Source organism: Sprattus sprattus (genome assembly GCF_963457725.1).
Source record: "Sprattus sprattus genome assembly, chromosome: 10".
Taxonomy (NCBI): Eukaryota; Metazoa; Chordata; class Actinopteri; order Clupeiformes; family Clupeidae; genus Sprattus; species Sprattus sprattus.
This window is the reverse complement of record NC_137908.1, coordinates 17763603-17786094: the sequence shown is the minus strand read 5'-3', so window position 1 is coordinate 17786094 and position 22492 is coordinate 17763603. Positions and strand designations below refer to the sequence as shown.

Here is a 22492-nt window from a genome sequence, read left to right as displayed (position 1 = left end):
AAAAAATATTCTACAATTAGTCTGTAGTAAAACGCTATTTTGCCTGGACTAAAAGGCAGCCCTAAATCCTCACCACACTCTGTTAAACCTTATCATCAGATTACCCCACTATTCTTTAATTCATTGTGAGTCCACTTGCCAAAGGCGAAACAGCACTGCATATTTCGGCAAGGCAGTAAAGGCATTCATCCGGATAAGTTGTTGGCTATGAAGAATTTAAAGGAAAATTGCCAAGAGCAACTCATTGAAAAACGCGTTTAAAAGTCAGATTTGGTTAACTATTAATTCATTGATTGCACTGTTGCAGAGCGCCGGTGTGGGTGTCCGTAGCGACGTCAGGAAAGTTTGTGGCATGGATTCCCTTTAAATAGAAGCCTATCTTAAAATATTTATTCTGACAAACATAGACGTTGTAATATACATTAAATGTATAACACAGACTTAATTTCGCTGACGGTCAATGTTTGTAAAACGTCTCAGAAACCAGCAAGGACACCCTTACGATCACAAAAGAGTTGCGGGACAAGTTCCACCTAGAACATTCGCAGGGTTCCTTTGAGGTTGAAATCAACCACATGAGTATAATGAACGAAGTTTTTCTCTGCGCTTTTTTGATTTTTGGGAGTTTTCCTGCCGACGGTAAGAATTCTGAAAAGTCAGAACTTATATAAGCCTCTACACATGTTAATGGTAATCTTCCTTTTTAACAGTCTTTTTTGGTATTTTTATAGGTCTCCTTATTTAAAAGAAACCATTTTACTTTCAACATATAAGTGATTATAGGTTTTTTCAGGTCATTCCTTTTACAAAAAAATGTTTGTATTCATAAGTTGATCAATTTTGAGAAGTCATGACATTAATAATTTGCCACTTAAACTTGTGAATATTAGGCTAAATGGTTTAACTACTGTCATACACATACAGAGAGAATTTGTCTGTGTGTATGCCCATGTGTTTTCCATGTATGCTAAAAAAAAAGGATTGTAGGTCCAAAGGTTGTGTTTGTGTCCAGGGTTCGCTACAATACATGTCATTTAGGAAAGAACAGGAGACCATGTTTGATTAGACATCAAATACCAAAAACACTGTTGCCACTTTTGGAATAGTCACTCTTAAAGCAACACTATGCAACAATTTGACACTTTTTGAGGTATGGTTTTATAGGCAACTTATTTTGGTACCATCTTCCAATTCGTTTTGATTGCATATGGTCATGAGAAAGACAGATAAACACCTGTGTCTTTCCCACTAGCCATCCAGGAGATGCAATATGTAGTTAGTGTTCCGGGCTGGAACACCCTGCAAAATTGGAAGAAAAGCTTCAACAGCATGACATTGCCAGCTATACTGCCAATAGACACCAGTTAGTGTGTTGGCAAGCTTCTGTCAGTGCCAACTGGGCTGTTGGTGATGTTTGAAAGGGTTTTGCATGCCTTTTAGGTAGGTAGTTAGCTTGTTAGTTTTGGAACAGAACTACTTATTGCTGCTTTTAGAATACGTCTGTATTTTTAAAATGTACCCCAGATTTTGATTTTATTTGTGGGCGTGCAATACCTACTAGTCCGTTGTTCATCTTCAGGATCTTGGTGGCTGATTTACTTGTCAAGGGTTTCAGAGGGTGGCTTCTATTGGATGTTTTTTTCCCTACAATTTAGAAGCCTGCTTATAAATATTCATGTTTGTGTGTTGCGTACAGGGAGTCGCAGTGCACTAAATGACTACCAGCGCTCAGAGGGGAGGGAGCTGGTGGCTAAACCCTGGAATGCAGACAGGGTGCGCCTGATCCCCGGCCTCACACTGGATCAGTGTGCCCAGAGATGTACAGAGGGAGTGGATTGCAGGTTCACACTCACTTTTGGGAGCTCACAAATACAAACAAAGAGCACACACACGAAGCATACAAACAAAGCCAAGCATACAGACTAGATAGGCATGCGATTCCTACCTATTCCTCCTTTTTCCACAGCATGGTGCAAATCAGGCAAATGGTGCAAGCAGTTTAGCCAGTGTTTTCCTCTGTGTTCACCTAAAGTAGGCCTCACTGGTGGACATTTATAATCAAGCAGTTTAGCCATTGTGCTCCTCTGTGTTCAGCTGAAGAAGGCTACACTGGTGGACATTTATAGTCAAGCAGTTTAGCCAGTGTGCTCCTCTGTGTTCAGCTGAAAAAGGCTACACTGGTGGACATTTATAATCCAATAGTTTAGACTATTAATAGGTCTGACAGAATTTGCACAGGGTGAGCCGTGAGAGGGATTCATAATTTAGACCTTGTATCACCAAAGCAAATGTACACACTGCACTTTAAATCAATAATTCTCCAGTCTGTGTAGTATAGTCTTAGTTATTTTGAAGGTATAATTATTTTTTCCTTCTTAGAGCATTCAACTATGAGACTCGACCAACTCTCGCTTGCAAGCAGCTCCCCTGGGTTGGGGATGGAGACAACGCAGAGGTCAAGAGGAATGTGAACTGTGACCTTTATGAGAAGAAAGGTCAGGTCTTTTGAATGTTATAATCTGCTACCAGAATGCCACTTGATGTTATAAACCAGTCCAATCATGATATATAACATGCCCTAATCACTTTTGCATTTCGAGCTTACTTTGACCAGCCTTAGCAACTGTCTAACCACTTCCTTCTGTGTGCGGCTTGCAAACAAAGTCAAGGGGATTCCTAATATCTTTGGAAGTTTGCTTATCAGCGGCTAGATTGTGTTAAAATTATAGTTCCTGATTTTAGAGTCAAGGAGAGTCCCGTTTATTTTTTGGGAAAGCTGCCTCAGCAAAAATAGTTCAGAAAAAAGTATAGCTTACCATAACCTTGAAATTAAAAAACTTTATCTTCAAAGACCTATGCAGTCTGCATTAGTAGCTTTCCAAACCCCAAGTTTTCAGTTCCAGTTCCAGTTCCAGTTCCAGTTTCTGTTGTCGTAAATAATGATGGCAGATGGATCTGATTTGCTTGGTGACTTTATTGTACTGTTTATTATGGTTGTGGAGTAAATAGCAACAGCGTGTTTGTTTTCTTTGATGCACAGTGTATGTGAGAAAGTGCATTGTGGGAAAGGGAGAAGACTACCGTGGGAAAGTGTCAGTGACCAAAAATGGCTACAAGTGCCAGCAGTGGTGGTCAAAGTTCCCTCACGACCACAGGTGAGTGGCCTTCTGCACAAGTGGCAGAGGATGCATGCAGCAGACATCCACGGAATTTCACCTACTTGCTTTAATCCTGTCAGTCCATCTGTTCGCCATACTCTCTCTCTCTCTCTCTCTCTCTCTCTCTGTCTCTCTCTCTCTCTCTCTCTCTGATCTCCCATGTTATTTCCTCTGCCTCTCTTATGCTTCCTTTCTCTGCATGTCTATCACAAACCTAAGAACACACACCACAGTTACTGTACACCCACTCTTTCTGTTCCTGTCTCTGTCTGATTATCTTACTGCCTGAATATGTTAGTTTTGCTCCAACCTCTTACTCCGTTTCCCTTGCATCTCATATGCTGTATATCTTAAACACCTATGCATATGCAGACACACACACACACGTATACCAAAACTACCCCTTGTCTATTTTATAGATGGACTCCCACAGCCACTAACGGCCTTGAGCTGAATTATTGTCGGAACCCAGATGGGGATCCAATTGGGCCTTGGTGCTACACCACTCACCCAGAGCACCGTTACGAGAGCTGCAGTATCCCCCACTGCAAAGATGGTATGGTCCTTATAGTGTTGGGCTCATTTGGAGGGCAGAATAAAATATACTGTATGCTTGAAAATTTAGTTAAGATCATTCCAGTAGAATTACATTTTCTCCTTTCAAGTCAAGTTCCTTCTTGTCATTGTAAAGGAAGAGTTCTGTTGGTGCATCAAGAGTACAGTAGTTTGAGTGTGAACATGTTTTGTTAGCTGTGTCTACATGTGTCCCTCCTGTGTGTGTGTGTGTGTGTGTGTGTGTGTGTGTGTGTGTGTGTGTGTGTGTGTGTGTGTGTGTGTGTGTGTGTGTTTGTGTGTGTGTGTGTGTGTGCGCGCACCTGTACTTGTGCTTGTCTCAGAGGTGTGCATCACATGTAATGGGGAGGACTATAGGGGGCAAGTAGACCACACTGTAAGTGGCCGGGAGTGTCAGAGATGGGACCAGCAGCACCCTCACCAGCACATATACCAGCCTGAGAAGTATGGCCCTTGACCAACAGCCACATAGTCATCATACCCCAGACACAACCTACTCATTAAAGGACTTCACATGCTACAAGCACAATGTGCGTGTGTGTGTGTGTTTGTGTGTGTGTGTGTGTGTGTGTGTGTGTGTGTGTGTGTGTGTGTGTGTGTGTGTGTGTGTGTGTGTGTGTGTGTGTGTGTGTGTGTGTGTGTGTGTGTGTGTGTGTGTGTGTGTGTGTGTGTGTTTCCGGACCAGGTACCCAGAGAAAAGCTTAGATGATAACTACTCCCGCAACCCTGATGCGTCACCAGTGCCCTGGTGCTACACCACGGACCCTTTAGTTGAGAGGGAGGACTGTGAAATCCGCAGATGCTGTAAGTTTAACCCAAGACACCTCCATGCTAAGCTGCATTTGGTTATCACTCCACTCAATCTCCACCCAGTGTTTTGGGCTTTTAGAGGGAAACTCCCAGAAATCATGGTACAATCATGGCATCAGATAAACAGTGGGCAAAAGGTAATTCATGATGCCACCAAATATATCTGTAGATCTGGTCCATCAAAGAGGCTGTTAAGCATTGTCCACAGTCATGGGTAGCAGTCAGGGAAGAAGACACAAAAGGCCGATTTCCAATTCACCCCACCACCTCACAGACAGTAATTAGAAATGACTCAGCTCACTCACTTTGTTCCTCAACAAGTTAGTTTATTTTCATCATCCCATGGTAAAAAGTTGAAATCCAAAAGTGAGAGTGCTGTTCTCCAGAAACGTATATGGTGAGTGAAGATAATATGGTTTGACAGCACAGCAGCCTGTAAGTCTGCCCAAACAGCAAAATGCACTTGCTGAATTATTCATCTACAAACAATAGGTGGTGCTCTAACCAAGCACACTTGAAATTATTCCTGTAAAATCCAAATATTTGTTATGGGGGCTTTTTAAATTGCATCACATTCAGTAAACTTTTAGTAGGATTCAGATATATATCACTCACAACGATCACTCGGTAACTGAACTGAATGGCATGGTAAATCATTTGTTTCTAGTGTGAACTACGCAGAGCTTTATTGGACATCTGTAAACTCTATATTACAATGTAATAATGATCCCATGGCTTGTCATGAAAGCTTGTATGTCAGCAGCTTTTTATGCGCATATTGGACCTTAATACATCTCTGAATTGGATAATCTGTGTTTTCTAAACTCAAAGCTGGGCTTGGTGTGTATATGCCCCTTACATTAATTTGCTATCACTTTTTTGTCCTGTTCCTGTATGGATCCTTGAATCATCCTCTCTCTTTTCTTTCATCTCATCTCTTTCTTCTGCTTCCCTCGACTCTCTTCTCTGTCTCTGTCCACCTTTCTCTTCTACCTATTTCTTCACCTTTCATTCTTTTTCCTTTCCTGCTCCTCTAATCCTCTATCGCCTCTGGTCTTCCCTCGGTTCCTCTCCGCTCTCCTCTTCTCTCACTCATCCCGTCTGTAAGCTGCAGCCCCGAAGCGGCGCCCGCGCCCCAGCTCCACCACCAACTGTTTCCGCGGCCGCGGGGAAGATTACCGGGGGAAAGTGAACGAGACGACCTCAGGAATCCCCTGCCAGCGCTGGGAGGCCCAGAAACCTCACCAGCACCCCTTCTACCCACACATCTACGAGTGCAAGTGAGCCAGACGCACTCCATGAACCCCACACACCAACCTCTGACCTTTCCTGTTAACCCTAGTCTCTTGAAAAAAAAACACACCCACACATGAGCTGGAACAGCGACTGTAGACTAAACCAGACATCTTGCAAAAACACAAGAGTATCCCATGGCACTGTTTACACACTGTAAAAAATGGCCTTAAAATTCACAGTGAAATGGCGTAAAATCGTGACATCAAAAAACTGTAAATAGAAATACAATAGAGTATTGCTTATTTCACAACAATTTTTGGTACAATACTAAACGGAATATAACTGTTAATTTTAAAGTAAGGATATGCATATTTCTTTATAGAAATGTTGGTACCACTTTACAATAAGACTTAATTATAAATGGTTTATAAATGGTTTATAAATAGATTATTAATTAGGTTGTAAACCCTTTGTAAGTCATTATTAAGCCCTTATAAATGAGTTATAAACACAGTTTTTATACATCGATGCGGGCTCACTATTTGGGAAGATCCCCATCTTGGCAACCCACTGTCTATCCCTAACTTGCTCTACTAGCCCAATTGTACACTCCCTACCATTCTTGTTTCTGTTACTAGAGATTAAACCCCAAGAGGAGGGGGGGGGAGGGCCCCCCAAAAAACCTTTACAATAAAGCTCCATTTTGCCAGTTATAAATGTTTGTAACTGATTACTAGATGATGATGTGTTTCACACTTTACAATAAGCCTCCGTTTTGCCAGTTATAAATGTTAGTAACTGATTAATAAAGGGTGATTTGTTGGTAATGAGTAGTTATCAGTACCTTGATCTTGGATAGATGGATACTTTATTAATCCAGAGGGAGATCCAGTAGCATCTCTCAATTTGCCAAGATGCTGACAGTGGCAACAGCAGAGCGACCCTTTTCCAAATTGAAACTCATTAAGACCTACCTGAGGAGCAGCAGAGGCTGAATGGTCTGGCTATCCTGTCCATTGAAAAAGCAATAATGCATCACCACTTTTATGTTTGAAAGGCATCGTTTCGGCTTCCAGGCCTGCTGTGCACAGTCAACACGTCGGTCTTGACGTTCAGATTTTGCGCCTAAACTAGCTATATCGTATTGTCTCGTCACCGGACAACAACATACATATTACCCAGAAATCATTGCAAAACTTTAAATGACAAAAATACCAAAGACTATAAGAACTTGTTTATTTAATTGAATCTTTTTTTAATAGTCTCTATAGAGTATGTAAGATAAGCATATCATTTTGTTATAGATTGTTACTTTTTTTACCACAAATAATACCTACCATGATGTAGATACGTTTACCTTTTCAAGTCTCTAGCTAGCATTACACACTCTCTTAAATGCATTACCAGGACTTCTCTGTATTTATGCTGCTGAAACTGGAGTCATAGACTTCTGTCAGACGCAGTATAAGAGGGTGACGGCATCTATTTCGACATAATGTCTATGGGCCCCCAGGAACCGCTGGCCCAGGTTTAACAACACCTGCTGCACCCTTCAGTTAAGGCCCTGTTCCCAACTGTTACATAAATACATTAAAATATCTTATTTTATAAAGAACTTTTAAGGGGATCTGCATGAAAAAACTGTTGAATAATAGTGTTATAATGAGACTTAAGCAGTTAAATAATGTTGTTTGCTTGGTATTTCTCAGTGAAATTGAAGGGGATTTGATGTACAATAGACATCAACTGGATGTACATTTTACTGAAATAGCTGGTTTTATAGCATAATGGTCATGCAAAATCAGCATAAATTCAATGTTAAATGTACTGGTTTACAATGTAATATTATACATTATAATCTGTTAAAGATACATATTGCTCTGTGAAGATGGTTACGATTTGGCATTATTATTTACTGAATTATTCTGGCAACCACAGCTGCCAGTTCTTTCCAGTAAAAACAACAGGATTTGTTTTCCAGTGTAGCATAGCAGTGATGTAAATATAGCTTAAGTTCAATGTTGAATATACAGGCTTAAAATGTTACATTTACTGAACAAACTTGTCCAATATAACATAACAGTGATGTAAATACTGCAAAAATCCAATGTTGAATATACAGGTTTAAAATGTTAAATGTACATGCTGCGCTGTAAAGAGATTTACAGGTGGATGTATTCTTTTCAGGATTGCTCTGGCAACTCAGCTGCTAGAATTTTCCTGTAAAAACGATGGCAGTTTTTTTACAGTGCACACATAGCAACTTCAAACTTGCATCTGTCAGGCTAGAAGATGAGTGACGAAACTCTTTGAGCTTATTTTACCTCAGATAGTTTAGTCTGCATCACTAGCCTGGTGAAGACGGAAAGTAAATGTCTGATTTGTATATGCTTTGTGTGATCTTTATATCTTTCTTTTATACAGTGCCTTACAGACATACTGAAACACACTTCTAAAGGGGGTTTGAATAAAGAAAAGGAAGCTACACTTGATGAGACTTGATGTCTAGAGTGACAAAACATATCAGTGATGATATATGAAGGTTCTCTGAGAGGGAACTGTCAACTGTGTGATCATGTGATGTCCTGATTGGCCAAGCTAACTTTGTTCCTCTTGTCAGGGGTCTCGAGGAGAACTACTGCAGGAACCCAGATGGATCTGAGGCACCCTGGTGCTTTACATCTGTCCCAGAGATGCGGACGGCACTGTGTCTGCAAATTAAACGCTGTGCTGACGACATTGAGGCCGAAGGTGCAGTATAGAACCATTTTCCTTTTAGTTCTAGTGAAAGCTTTCTTCCATTTTAGTTCTGTTTGGTTTCAGCTCTACAATAGCTTAGAACCAGTCATTGGTGCAAAGTACCTTTTTGTCTGTGGCTCTTGAAGATGTTCTCTGTGCGTCAAGTGTAGCGGTTTTTAGAACCCCATGAAGAAGCTTCTTTGAAAAGAACAAGAAATCACGTGGTGTGTCGCAAACCACTTGAGCCCACTTCTACAGAAGGTCCCAGTCCAGTCAATCTAATTGTTGCCCTGGGAAACAGGGAAAGTCAGCATGGCATCCATTGTACTCTACACAGTTGTGTTCACATTGCAGATTGCTATCATGACAATGGAAAGAACTACAGGGGTACGGTCCATAAGACCCGCAAGGGCATCAACTGCCAGAAGTGGAGTGGGCACACCCCACATAAAACCAAGTGAGTTCCCCCAAAACAACTAATCATGAATGAACGGCGAATGCAGCTTAGTTCGGTGTATACCTCATCACCAAAACATTGTATAAAAAAAACATATTACCAATGCAGAGGTGTGCATTCCCCCATAATATATACTGCACGCTGCAGCATCAGCTCTTTCAGCAGATTGCTTATTCTTGCCCAATGCTTCAATAGGGTGTCATAAGGGTATTAAGGTAAAGTTTTGAGTCCCCAGGATCAACCAAAAGACATACCCAGATGCAAACCTGACAGAGAACTTCTGCCGCAACCCAGATGGGGACCAGCATGGACCCTGGTGCTACACCACCGATCCCAAGACAGAGTTTGATTACTGTGCCATCAAGCGCTGTGGTAATGTGACAAATTGTTCATCAAAGCAAAGAATAACAGTAACAACAGATACTTTTTTATTTATTTATCAAAATTAGTAGTTGTATGTCATGTAAGTTCCCTTTGTCCTGAAGAAACAATATTATCTCACGATTATCACTATTATTCTCTTCTGTCTGGATTTTCAGTCTGCTTTACTCCTTGCATTTCAAGTTGTTCTCTTATTTCATACACATTAACTGTGATGCTATCCAATATTGTCTTTTCTGCTGCTACTTTCTGATCTCTCATTGGATTGAGGCTTAATTTCATTTTATGAAGTTTTGTCTGCATAATTAGATCAGTTCGTTCGTCATGTTAGAGATAGTTTTTTTGGAAATGCAGTGCAGAGTGCAGATTTCAGTTCTTATTTCACTGTCATTGGGATGGTCTATAAGGTTTGAAATCCTAATCCATGTTCTTTTTTAAACAGATGGAGTGGTCATTGAGCCCAGTATCAGACCTCCAGGTGAGATTTTTGGTTGTTTTTTTATTTAAGGTGCACATATTGGAGGATTGTTGTTATTTATATTTATTCAGACCTTTATTCAAGACCTTTCAGTAATAAGTAAATGTATTAGTACCCTATAGTGAATGCATACTTTAATATAGTGCTGTCACATTCATTTTTTAGATCAATTTGAAATATTTCATGCAATTAACACAGCGGCCTGGGTATTGTTATTTATTGTTAATATGCATAAGGTAATGGTTGAAATATCCGGGGGTATCCAACAAACATCTCCCTTTCCGAAAGTTCATTTCTCTGCTTCTCTGCTTCTCCGCTTCTTCATCTCAATCTCCGTTACAAAATAAAAGTCCCGTAACACTTTATGTGCTTAATAACTATCCCTTTCAAGCTGACAGTCAATTTTGGCCTTGATAGTTGAATTGGAAATGTGTAGATCACAGGAAAGAATCTGCTCAAAAGAATAAAGATAATAAAGATGCTATCGAACAACAGTATCTTAATCTAAATATACTTCCTTTGTGTTGATTCTACATGAATTCTGTAATTTTACATTTAAATTATCACAAGCTTCAGTCTTAAGAAGAAAAAAGAGATTCATCGCAAAAAGCAAACTGTGCGATTAATTTGTTATTTTTTTTAATCGATTGACAGCACTACTTTGTATTAACACCGAAACTGAAAGAGCTGACATGGGGACTTACCTCTCTCTATCAGACGTCTTAAGTTAGAAGTTGAAATGATTATGCAAAAAATGAAATGAGTCTTTCCTGGATGTGTGTGTGTGTGTGTGTGTGTGTGTGTGTGTGTGTGTGTGTGTGTGTGTGTGTGTGTGTGTGTGTGTGTGTGTGTGTGTGTGTGTGTGTGTGTGTGTGTGTGTGTGTGTGTGTGTGTGTGTGTGTGTGTGTGTACAGAGAAAGTTGAGTTCAGTGAATGTGGCAAGCGAGATGACCGGCCTAACCCTAGGCTGCGGATCGTCGGAGGCGTACCGGGAAACTCTCCCTGGACCGTCAGCCTCAGAGACAGGTCTGCTGTCTTTCTTTCAGCCGCCACTTACCCTCTTAATTACATGTTCACTCAGATTTCCACTGTCCGATGCAGAGATCCCCCACTTCATTTTAAACCTCTGCATGCCCTCTAGCTCAGGAGTGAGGGCCTGAATAATTAGTTTGCTGAAACATGTTTTGTTTTGCTTTGACTATGTTTTGCTTTTACACTGCATCAGTGGAAAATTCCTATTTTAGTATTGATATATGGAGTGCATATGTGATTATTCATTGGGAGATTCTCTATGTAACGGTAGTCTTCATTAATGACATATTTGTTTGTGACTCCTGAATCAAGAAATCTCCCTCTGTTTTTATGTCTTCCCGTCACCTATTATCTCGCATTCGTTCTGGACAGAAAAGGGAACCACTTCTGTGGGGGATCTCTGGTCAATTCCAAATGGGTTATTAGCACGAAGCAGTGTTTCTCCTCCTGGTATGACTTCATATATTCCTGCTAATATTAGAAGCCTTGCATTATACAACATTTTGTTTGTATGCAAAATTCTTTTGCATGGCTACTGTTGATCTCTTCTTGAATGCCTTTGTGTGTGTGTGTGTGTGTGTGTGTGTGTGTGTGTGTGTGTGTGTGTGTGTGTGTGTGTGTGTGTGTGTGTGTGTGTGTGTGTGTGTGTGTGTGTGTGTGTGTGTGTGTGTGTGTGTGTGTGTGTGTGTGTGTGTGTGTGTGTGTGTGTGTGCGTGCGTGTGTGCGTGTGTTTGGTGTGTTTGTGTGCGTGTGTTTTGTGTATTTGTGTGTGTGTGCGTGTGCGTGCGTGTTTTGTGTGTGTGTGTATGTGTGTGTGAGCAGCTATGTCGATCTAACCGGGTACTCTGCAGTGATGGGGACTCTCTTCCGTGACCCCAAGGTAGGAGAGCCTGACAGGCAGGTCATCTCCCTCACCAAGATTGTCTGTGGGCCTTCAGAGTCCCACCTGGTCATGTTGCAGCTGGAGACGTATGTGGTTTATAACAGACACAGACTCTCTCTCTCTGTCTCTTTAGGTCTCTCTCTCTCATACACACACACACACACACACACACACACACACAAACACTCACATAGATGGATACACACATAGATGAACAATTCTTTTCAAACTTTCATCATCAAATTTACTTCTGTCAAAGTGTACATTCTGTGTATTACTGTGCATGATGTACATTACATGTGCATAACACATCCTGTGAAACTATAAATGTCCAATGGATCTCCCTTCCATTATGTATCTATTCAGAACAGACCACCATGTACAGAACATGTGTACAGACTTGAATCTGAAAATTGTGTGAAAGTAGTCTAATTAAAAAACATATAACATCAAAACTAAGTTTAACTACAATACTTGAAGTACTTTAATACGTATAGAAACGACATTCACACACACACACACACACACACGCACACACACACCCACACACACACACACACACACACACACATTAATCATCATCGTTGCATTTTGTAGAGTGCTTGTGGTGCTATAATGTCTAAACCTGTTCAGACAGAGCAATGCATGACAGTCTACTGTAGTGTATATGTCCATATCAATTCATTTCCATCATTCCTGTGCCTTCCTCTCACTCCAGCCCAGTGCAGTTTAATGAGCGCATTTCTCAGATCTGCCTTCCCCCTGAGCGACACATAGTTCAAGAGGACAACATCTGTGAGATTGCTGGCTGGGGAGAGACTAAAGGTGAACACACATCAGAGCGTCTCTTCCTCAGTCTCTCTCCCACTTTCTCTCTTCCCAATCGGATCCCTTTCATAAAAGATATCTTCACAGCTATGTGAACTATTGATGCGTCATCAAGTGATTTAAAACAGCAGAGTTACATTGTATAATATGGGTCTATGTAACGTTTATAATTGTAACTTCATGCTGTGCAGTGAAGTGATGTGGAAAATCTCTCTCTGAAAATCTTTCTTTCTCCCGGCAGGCACAGGGGATGAGTCAGTGTTAAACGTCGCTCAGATGCCTGTCCTTAGCAACAAAGAGTGCAACAAGTACTTCCGGGGTCGAGTGAAGGAGAATGAGATGTGCACCAAGGCTTTCCAAGGAGGTGTGGGTGCATGTGAGGTAAGATGAAGACATTATAGATGCACTCACAAAGCACTCACTCGCGCTTATCGCCACATGCAGTCTGACTCTCTCTCATCTCGTATTTTGTCTAACCCTTTGCGTCACTCTTTCTCTGTCTCTCTGATCTTTCACTTTTTTTTCGTTCCCTCCCTCTCTCTCATACTCTCTCAGCGGGACTACGGCGGCCCTCTGGCCTGTCAGTACAGTGAATGCTGGGTGCTTGAGGGGGTCATTATCCCGATGCGACGGTGTGGCCACCCTGGCCAGCCCAACATCTTCATCCGCGTCTCCATCTACGTGGACTGGATCAAGAAGGTCATGGTGATGGCTTAGTAGCTCCAGAGATGGTCCGCCAATCCAGCAACCCCCACACCTAGTGCTGTTTTGACCCTGACGGCCCAGAGTTGGGCATGTGCGCAACGCTTCTGCTGTTATTTTTGTATCTGTGAAAATTATACTCTTTCTATACTTTACAGTGTCTCACTTTGTGTCCTCCATGTGTTCTGGTGAAACAGGTTTGGGTCAGACAAATGTGCTTATTAATATTTCTGTGTATGTGTGTTGAGTCTCACAAGCGAGTCAAGTCAATACTCAACAGAGACTGTCAACAACCCCAAAACGCTCACTGATGTTCTAAATTAACGGTCTTTCGCCATCTTACTCATGGCACTGAGCGTTCGGGAATGTACGACTACCAGTAACTTATCGTTTCGTTTCGCTGATAGCGCGGCCTGCATCACTGTAATGACACTGGGTGTGTTTGGTGATGCTACAAGTTACATAAGTGACATACGCATCTAGTGACGCACACATACTTCCGCTCTGTGGCCATCTTCTGGTTTGTTTGGTTGTCAAGCGCAACAACTTTGTAAGCAACCGACTCGTACACAGCTGGCGTGTGGCTGGTGTGCATGCGTGTCAAAGAAAACCACAAGCTCCACTACCCATGACTGCACACCTTAAGACAACATCATCACCAACATTATTATGCAACAATCCATGCCCCTACCGAATCTATCGATTTATCATTTATTCATTTAGGTTATCCCTAAAGGAACAGATTTCAATCTTTATGAGTTTTAGTATGGTTATCTTTCTCTCTCCATCTGCCCCCCTGCCCACCCCAAACCCTAACCGCACCACCACACACACCTCCTCTCCTCGTTGCAGTGGGGTGTCCGGCTGGCCATCCTTTGGTGCCATGAATGCATCTGAGCCGGGAGCAGAAGTGTGAGCACTGCACATTCCTGGGAGTTCTATAGGAGGATTTCTGAAGGCCAGCGCCAATGAGCCTGATGGAATCCAGCTTAAATAAACCTCAAGACTGGAGCTGGGGCCGCACGCAATCTCAGACAATGCAAGCTCATTTACACACACACACACACACACACACACACACACACACACACACACACACACACACGAGTACTTACACTAATGAGACCATTGTGTTACTCATTCTTCACCATCAAAAAGCTTTTGGTTAAATAAACCTATAGTGCCAAATATGATGATATTTTATTTTAACATGAATACTGTAGGTATATATAGGTAGGTATATAGTTTACAACACAGAGAGTTCTCGTGGACATCATTGCAGATATGCAATGGCTTGAACCTAGATTTCACGAGGAGATCTTTATGTGTTTAAGGTCCGCCTCTCAAGTGGGAGGTAGCCTGTACTATACGGCAAAGGCTGTTACGAAAGCCTACACTTCTCCTAAAGGCTTGGCACATTAGCGAGAGTAAGCAATGCTCGAGTCTAGTCTATGCTGCAGACTTCAGCTGTCCAGCTCTCTGTGCATTAGGGAGAAAAGGAAAAGAGAGAGACGCAGGTAGACACATGTGAGTAGGTTACTGAATCTCTTTGGTTATTATCTTGCATGTGAATTAATTCAATTTTTATTTGTGGCTCGTGTTATTTGTTGATGTACGTGATATGCACGCCCGCTCGTACAGCTGTAGCGTGGAAGCCAGCTGTGTAGCGAGTAAACAACATGTGTATTACATTTCACGTCATTTGAAGTGTGTCAGAATAGTGCATTAGCTCATTATGTTTACAGCAGCCTACGCAGTTTCCTCCAACAAGGGTGGGGAGAGGGAACTCAGACTTGATTTTAGGTTCAAGACCTTCTTACCACAACAAGGTCGCTAATGTTTTGACTGTTGTGAGTTGAGCAGTCGCGTATAGGACGCATTTACATCTAAATAAGCGTTTTACTAGCACAGGCAACGGGTTGATTTTAAATATCCAGTAATTTTTTTTAGCCGGTAGGAACAATTGCAAAACTGTTATTTTAACATAAGATGCTACGGATACTCTACGCGACTACAGTGATGTGCGCCACAGTACATTAAATGTATTCAGTTTGGCGTGGCTACCTTGTTTTAGCCAGTTGTAAGCTATCCAATGCGGCTGCAGTTGACCAGTTCAGACAGCGATCAAGCAATGTTTACATGAGTGTCTGCAGCACGTTGTACGGATGCCGAGAGCACAACGCTATTTCGTTCATGGTCATGTTTAAAACTCGAATTGAGTCGTTAAGGTTTTAAATAAATTGTTTCTTCTTTCATATTGCTAAGTTGGGAGCAGGCGCTGTTTGTTTTTGTGTTGTTCCAGACGCAGGTGCGTGGATACAATAATTGGCAGATTTAATGGTAAATAAGGTCATGACTGATAATCTTAACTTCCTCTGTGAATTCCTCTGTGAATTTTCGTTTCGTTTCATTATATCGTATGTACTAAGCTTACATTGCTAATTAAGAAATGTTTGTAGAGCACAGTGTGTGAGTGTGTGTGTGTGTGTGTGTGTGTGTGTGTGTGTGTATGTGTGCGCGCTCGCGCGCGTGTGTGTAAAAGGGAAAGAGAGAGCTATTTCAAAACTGATGCAGGTGTGAAATAACGTCACCCAGAAATGATAATGTAACACTCATAGCATGAGTGATACAGGGACCTTTTAAACATAAAGACCCCACATTCAGCAATCTCCAGATCATTCTTTCTTCCACAGAATTCAGTGTGTAACTGCTGCTGTTGTCACTCAACTGCAGGAGATGTGCAAGGTCTTGGAAAATTACTTTTGTGTGTGTGCCAGGTACCAAAAAGAAAAACAAATCAGTTTTTTGCTTGAATTAATCTTGGGTTATTTTTTTTTGCCAACAAAAATGGATCGGTTTCTAACTTCACAGAGGTCTTTCTTTATGGCTGTGAATAATGACCATTTTTTAAAACTTCTGCCTGTTTAGCAGCCCGTCCTGCAGCCCATTCTGACAGTCCATGCTCCTGCGCCTACCTGTGTGTGTCAGGTGACCAGGCGGGATGGAGGCGGGGTCCAGCAGTCAGAGCGAGGAGGCGGGTCTTACCTCAGGGGAGGAGCCACAGCCTGAACAACCACGCCGTGGGAGGGGTCGGCCACGCAAACAGCAAGAGGTCAGAGGTTAAAATCATACCAGTGGGCATAGACATATATAGATATATGTCTATGCCAGTGGGAACCAGTGGCTACTCCTAGCGGAAGCCAGGCTTCCTCAGAATTAAGTTTTTTGTCAGTGGCTTCGGTACATTTCTCAAACCATCTTTAACATTTTAAGAGTAAGTGCATTTCTCCAAACAATTCGTACAAACTGCACAACACGATGATTACCTGCAAAAGCCAGTTATCTCAGTCAAAATGCTTAGTTTATGTCTCAAAAGTAAAATATGTCAATGAATATGTCAGTTCCACCAAACTGCCCATTTCCATGTCCATTTGTCATGGTTTGTAACCAAGACAGTCAAAATACGTGTACAATACAAGTTGTCAATAGAAAATAATATCCTGGATCTTGCATGTTATAAATGATATCCTGGATCTTGCATGTTATCCAATCAATTGATAGAACAGTACTCAGCATTCCACCGGTGGTCCACCAAACCATTCCCTAATGCTGCCCTATTGGAAAAAGTGTACAATGAGCTTTATTTCCATATACAGTACATAATTTGGCCTGCAGGTTTTTACAAAACCCCTCTCGTTCTCATGAATGAGATCCCTGTGAATGACTTTGAGGAAGGTAAGATTTCGTGTTCTCTGTGAAAATATGACTGAACAGATCGTTGTCTGACATACTGTCACACTCTATTTTCCCTCACGCTGGCCTGGCACATCCTCTCTGGCATTGTGACCTATGAGGTTTTACACATATTTTTCTTACATTTTTGCATAAATATGCTAAAGCATTTACAAATTATTAAAAAGAACGATAAAATGCTGTTGTAAAGTACAAACATGACTAGATGATGTGGAGGTTGGACACAGTTTCAAGGATTTTAATTATGATCTGAGAAATGCCCCAAAGCGAGTGAGAAAAACTCTAAATGAGACGTGAACATCAATCACAAGTACACATGTGGAATACACTTTTATAAAACATTTCACGTCATTACAAACAATTTTGTAGGCTACCTTTTCTATTTTACCGTGACTATAGTGACTGGAAGTTTTCAAAGTCATATCATTGAAAGTCTCTCACTTTACAGTGCCACCGACAGGAAGTCAAACTCTGTTCATGCCCACTTGGCCTCCTCCCTTTTTTTTCATCAGTGTTTTACCATCTTAACTGGACTGTGAAAGAGAAAAAATGCCCAGCGGGTGTGTACAGGAACCCTACAAATGTTTGGCATCCATGAAAACATTCAGTAAATCGCTTGTGGGCAGGTGAGGGAACCCAGCTTGGTGTAGTCTTCACACTAATCAGATCAGAAATACAATCACGCAAAGTTATAAACTGAATGCCATCCACTTTAGTCTGTGAGCTGCTATTGTAAACATATGCCAATAAAATACATGTAGTTACATTTCTCATTGCGCATTGTTGCCTTATGAATAATTGGAATACGTGAAAGGGAGAGACAGCAGTCGTACAAGAACTGACAGTAGCAGTAGGTTCCCTAACCAAGTTTATGCTAAGGCTAGTTAGCCACGCTACTGACTGTTGAACAAGACAGCATATGCAAGCAAATTAGCCTATTTGTGCAGGCCAGTTCATAAACATGAGAAAACAGTCCATTGTTTATTGGTTGATATTTAATTGATCTGTCGAATTGTGTTGGATTTAGTGGCATCTAGTGTTGACGTTGCTGAATTGCAGCCATCTGAACCTGTGGTGGCTTTCAAGTGTCATTAAAATGCATTAGGCAATATCACTTAGATGATCAGAAAGATGCTGAGACTACATACCACACTGAGTCAGTTTACTGCCACTCATTCTGAAGCATTCTTATCCTCTCTTCTTTTCTTGCCATCTCATCCTCCCTCCATCCTCTCTGTTATTCATTGTCTCTTCCTCTCCCCATCTCCTCTCTGTTCCTCTATCCACTTCTTTCTTTCTATAATTCTCATCTTCCTTCCATCTCTGTCAGGCGCCTGTAGGTCCTCCTCCTCCCAGGAGACCTCGCGGGCGACCCAGAGGAAGTAAGAACAAGCAGGTCACACCGAAGGTACACACGCCACAACTGCTGCCCCGCTGGTGCTGGAGATCTAGGTCTCTTAGAACCTGTGTTCAAATGATTGACTCTAAGAGGCCTCAGTCTCGTTTTTAGCATTCAGTGAAATATAAACTTGCCTCAAAAGATCCCTCTTTTTAAATATTCTCTATACTTTAATTAATCATATTGTTTGAATAACAATGATATTAGAAAAAGTTCTACTCAGATGTCTTAACTGAGCACATGAAGGTTCCTTTTAATTATGTCTTTAAAACAATTGGATGACAATGACAAGTTCTGTCATCACCGCTTGTTCTCTTCACCGGTGCTGATCCTTGAAGGGTTGTTGACCTCCATTATTCACTCTGTTGCAGAAGGTAGAGCCAGTGGGCCAGAGAAGGCCACGTGGACGTCCAAGAAAATGGGTGAGTTCACAACCCCATCACACACTATATTAATAAGCAATTAGGTTATAATTATTATAATTAACAACAACTTCTGAGAAATGTTTTATTCCTGAATTGGAGATTAATAGGAAAATCTGTTGCCCTGTAATTGACCAAGTAGCTGTTGACCAAGTGGCTGAAACCAGTGGGGACCCCCCCTCCCACGCCCCCCTCTAACCTTTAACCTTTACCTGTCTGTTTTTCACAGCCACAGAAATTGAGTGAGGAAGAGCAGCAGGTAAGACTGAACACTGTAGCAATATAACCCAATGTAAACAACCCAATGTAAACAATCCAATGTAAACAACCTAAAATGATCATGTGGACACTTTCCGTTGTGCTTTTCAAATTATTTGTTAGTATGGTCTGCAGTTTATGGATAGGAATGGCTGCTGCATTGTTTTACAGCATAATTTACCTTGCTTTTTGATAGACATCTCAAGCCACGTCAGTTTGCTACCAGTTTATTGCGAATGTCTTGAAAAGTTGCTGGAACATAATGATTTGACTTCTCAGTACTCAGCCAGTTGAGAAGCATTATTTGTCATTGGACTGTTGTGAGTGAGTGTCTCGCTGAGTGTCTCGGTGTGTGTGTACAGTTGAACTACTGAAAACTGCAGCTAGTCATAAGCCTTAAATAAATGAGGTCCCATCTATCAGTTTTGCAGTTGTTATTGAAAACAGGAGTATTTGAGTTCTTTCAGTAGTGTTATTAAAGAAAACCCCTGTGCTCTTTGCATTTGGGAAGGAAGAGGCCAGCCAGGTCACATCACTGCTGCTGGGCGTATAGAAGCCACTAGGTAGGGACCTGAAACCCTGAAGAAACTCCCAGTGCACTCATAGAGGCACCTGCGAAAGGCTGCACAGAAATTCCCCCAGACTCTTTCAGACGGGCACCGGCGCAGCCCAAATGACTCAGGAGCAGCAAGGGAAACTAAATACTAAACTGTCACCAAACTCACCACTTTTCATGGTTTCCTGGCCTAACGGTCGTATGTCTCAGCCGTGTACTTGTGCATATTCTTTCTCTCTCTCTATTTCTCTCTCTCTCTATTACTCTCTTCTCTCTCTCTCTCTCTCTTTCTCTCTCTCTCTCTCTCTCTCTCTCTCTCTCTCTCAAACACACACACACACAGTCTCATTTCCACCTTTCTGTGTGACTTTCTCTCCTTTCAGGCTCGTGTCAAAGAGGTTGCTGCGCCCCCCTCTCCCACGGCGCCTCCACCCGAGCAGGGGGGGTTGTGAAGGCGGCTGCTGCCTCAGGAGAATCGGTTGGTCTGTCTCTAACCCCCTTAACCTCTCCTCACACACACACACACACACACACACACACACACACACACACACACACACACACACACACACACACACACACACACCAGTCACATCGGGTTTGCCTCACACAGGTGCACTGATCCCAGCCCCCCTCAGGATGTCTTCATACACCGTACACAACAACGCCTCCACCCCTCCATCTTCTCTACGAATGCAGAATACTCAGGATCTCCACTCTGGACAAAGCACAGGAGTTTACATTAATCTGATAATGCTTGAAGAATCAGTGTTTTTAGGATAAAACATTTCATGTTCTTCTCAAAGGTGTATGATTGTTATTTTTATGCTGTGTGCATCATTACTGTAAGCTTCGAAAAATAATTGGTGTCCGAATGTCTGGAAAGTTGGATTATCGTTTCAAAATGAAATATGTGCTAATGAAATCGAAAATGGATTTGTATTTGAAAAGAAAAAAATGCTGTTGTTCAAATGAAAATACTTTTTGAAATAAAAAGATAAATTAGACTGTATTAATCTTTGACAATAAGGCAAAAAAAATGGTTATGTCTGTAGTCTGCACAGTGCATTTAAAATAACCTCTGGTAATGGTCATTTATGGCAAAGTATGAAAAATGTTTTTGTTTCCATTCTCACTTACAAGATGATGTGGTTTCTGAAGCGTCATTTACCTCCTTGATCTTCTGTTTTCTTAGAAGTCATTTACAGCCTTTCAATGGAAGTGAGATTGTGAGTGTGTGATTGGCTCTCCTGCATAGATTGCTGTCAGCATAAGGTTTTTTTCTTGACTGTGTATGATACATTGACATGAAGTATAGTGTATATCTCAATTTTTCTTTCATTCACATTCATCTCATTCATAGTTTATTATTCTTTGGTCAATCATTGCTAGTTTAAATGTAATTAATTTACCTGCATTCCTTTCTTTTCACGCATTCCCTCCCTGCATCCCTTTTGTACTGGATGTATCAGTGGGATATAAATATATTTTTAAATGTAGATATCTTTCAAATGTTAAAATGAAGACACAACAGAGCATTTTCATGCACATAGCTGTAATACCTCATGGTATACACAGTATCCTCATTTTCCCATGGGCCCACCATACTGGTTTTGCATGTTACTATGATAGTGTGTACTATTTTACATGTCCTATTTGCATACTTCCTATTGATTATGAGATCTCTCTGTCAGATAAACATGGATGATATTTGGCTTTTACCCCTGTATTCAGTGCCTCCGCACAACCCAATACCTCTGAAGTTTCAGAGCATCCTCACACTAAGAGTGAGTAGCCCCTTATACATGCGTCAATGTAAAGCGGTTACATTGCGCCTACCACGATAGAAACTCGCGAGCGTGTTACAATTGCCTCATGTATAAGGGGTCTAGATGTAAACCGTTAGTTTTTCCGCCGATCGTCTGAGCCTTTCGAGAGAGGTGGTTTACCACGTTAATTCGTCTTACAAAAGGGCGTGTCAAATCAGGCCGATGTGTCATGGGGGAGGCCGTGCGTGACTGGGGGAGACGGTGACAGGAGGCTAGAAAGTTCACTCCATCATCTCTTTGAAATTCCTTATTCCATGAGTGGTAGGCTACAATGACTGGCTGTTTTAAAATATAACTAATAGCCTAACGAAACAAAATAACCCAGGAAGTTTCATCTTCGACGTTAAGGCTTCTTCCAATACTGACAGCTGACTCATAGCTTGCAGGTTTGCGGGAGACGCGACATTTGAGGGATGTCACTTAATTTAAACCTTTTTTGCTTCCGTTAGTGTGTGTGTGTGTGTGTGTGTGTGTGTGTGTGTGATAGAGACAGAGAGGACAGTAAAACATCAGAAAACACCGTGTCTCGTAAGCCTTAAACTATCAATCACCCCCACAATGAAATATGCCATTACAGTCGCGACAAACTTCTTGGCATTGTGGTGCGCCCAAAACGCAAGCTATAAACGTAGCCATCCTAATGTAACCAAAATATACCTCTGCTGATATGCCTAACCTTCGTTCTATTTAGAATTTGTCTTAGCACTATGCAGGAATAAAATAGCATCTACAGTGTCAGGATTCAGGCGCTCTCGCCTGGCTTCTATAACGCGCCCTGCTGCACTGAAGGAGCGCTCACTCGCAGCACCTGTTGCTGGAACGCATATAATTCGTTTTGCAAGGTGCTGTAGTCGTGGGAACGACTGGCCTGGTTTCTCCCAAAAGGAAAGTAGATTTTCCTCTGCTGATCCCGCGTCTGTATGGAAGTTTGTAGAGAGATTGCCGGGGAGTAAAATGCTCCCTTTCCGTTACGTCTGCTGCTGGCTAGTAATACAGAC

The 22492-nt window shown here is 41.7% G+C and overlaps 2 protein-coding genes across 2 annotated transcripts; both read left to right on the top strand.

Annotated features, from left to right (window-relative positions):
• Positions 1-575: 575 nt before the first annotated feature.
• mst1 (macrophage stimulating 1) lies at positions 576-13292 on the top strand (the record flags this gene model as incomplete). Its single annotated transcript, XM_080846188.1, has 18 exons — positions 576-639; positions 1697-1841; positions 2380-2495; positions 3041-3155; positions 3578-3714; positions 4055-4175; positions 4417-4535; positions 5650-5821; positions 8398-8528; positions 8871-8973; positions 9209-9345; positions 9797-9832; positions 10747-10858; positions 11237-11314; positions 11687-11833; positions 12466-12572; positions 12817-12956; positions 13131-13292. 18 exons carry the CDS (start codon positions 576-578, stop codon positions 13290-13292), a joined length of 2142 nt encoding a protein of 713 aa, XP_080702314.1.
• Positions 13293-16278: 2986 nt separating this feature from the next.
• Positions 16279-20148, top strand: LOC308371857 (uncharacterized protein; the record flags this gene model as incomplete). Its single annotated transcript, XM_080846855.1, has 5 exons — positions 16279-16389; positions 18361-18438; positions 18801-18851; positions 19081-19110; positions 20049-20148. 5 exons carry the CDS (start codon positions 16279-16281, stop codon positions 20115-20117), a joined length of 339 nt encoding a protein of 112 aa, XP_080702981.1. The 3' UTR covers positions 20118-20148.
• Positions 20149-22492: the final 2344 nt, after the last annotated feature.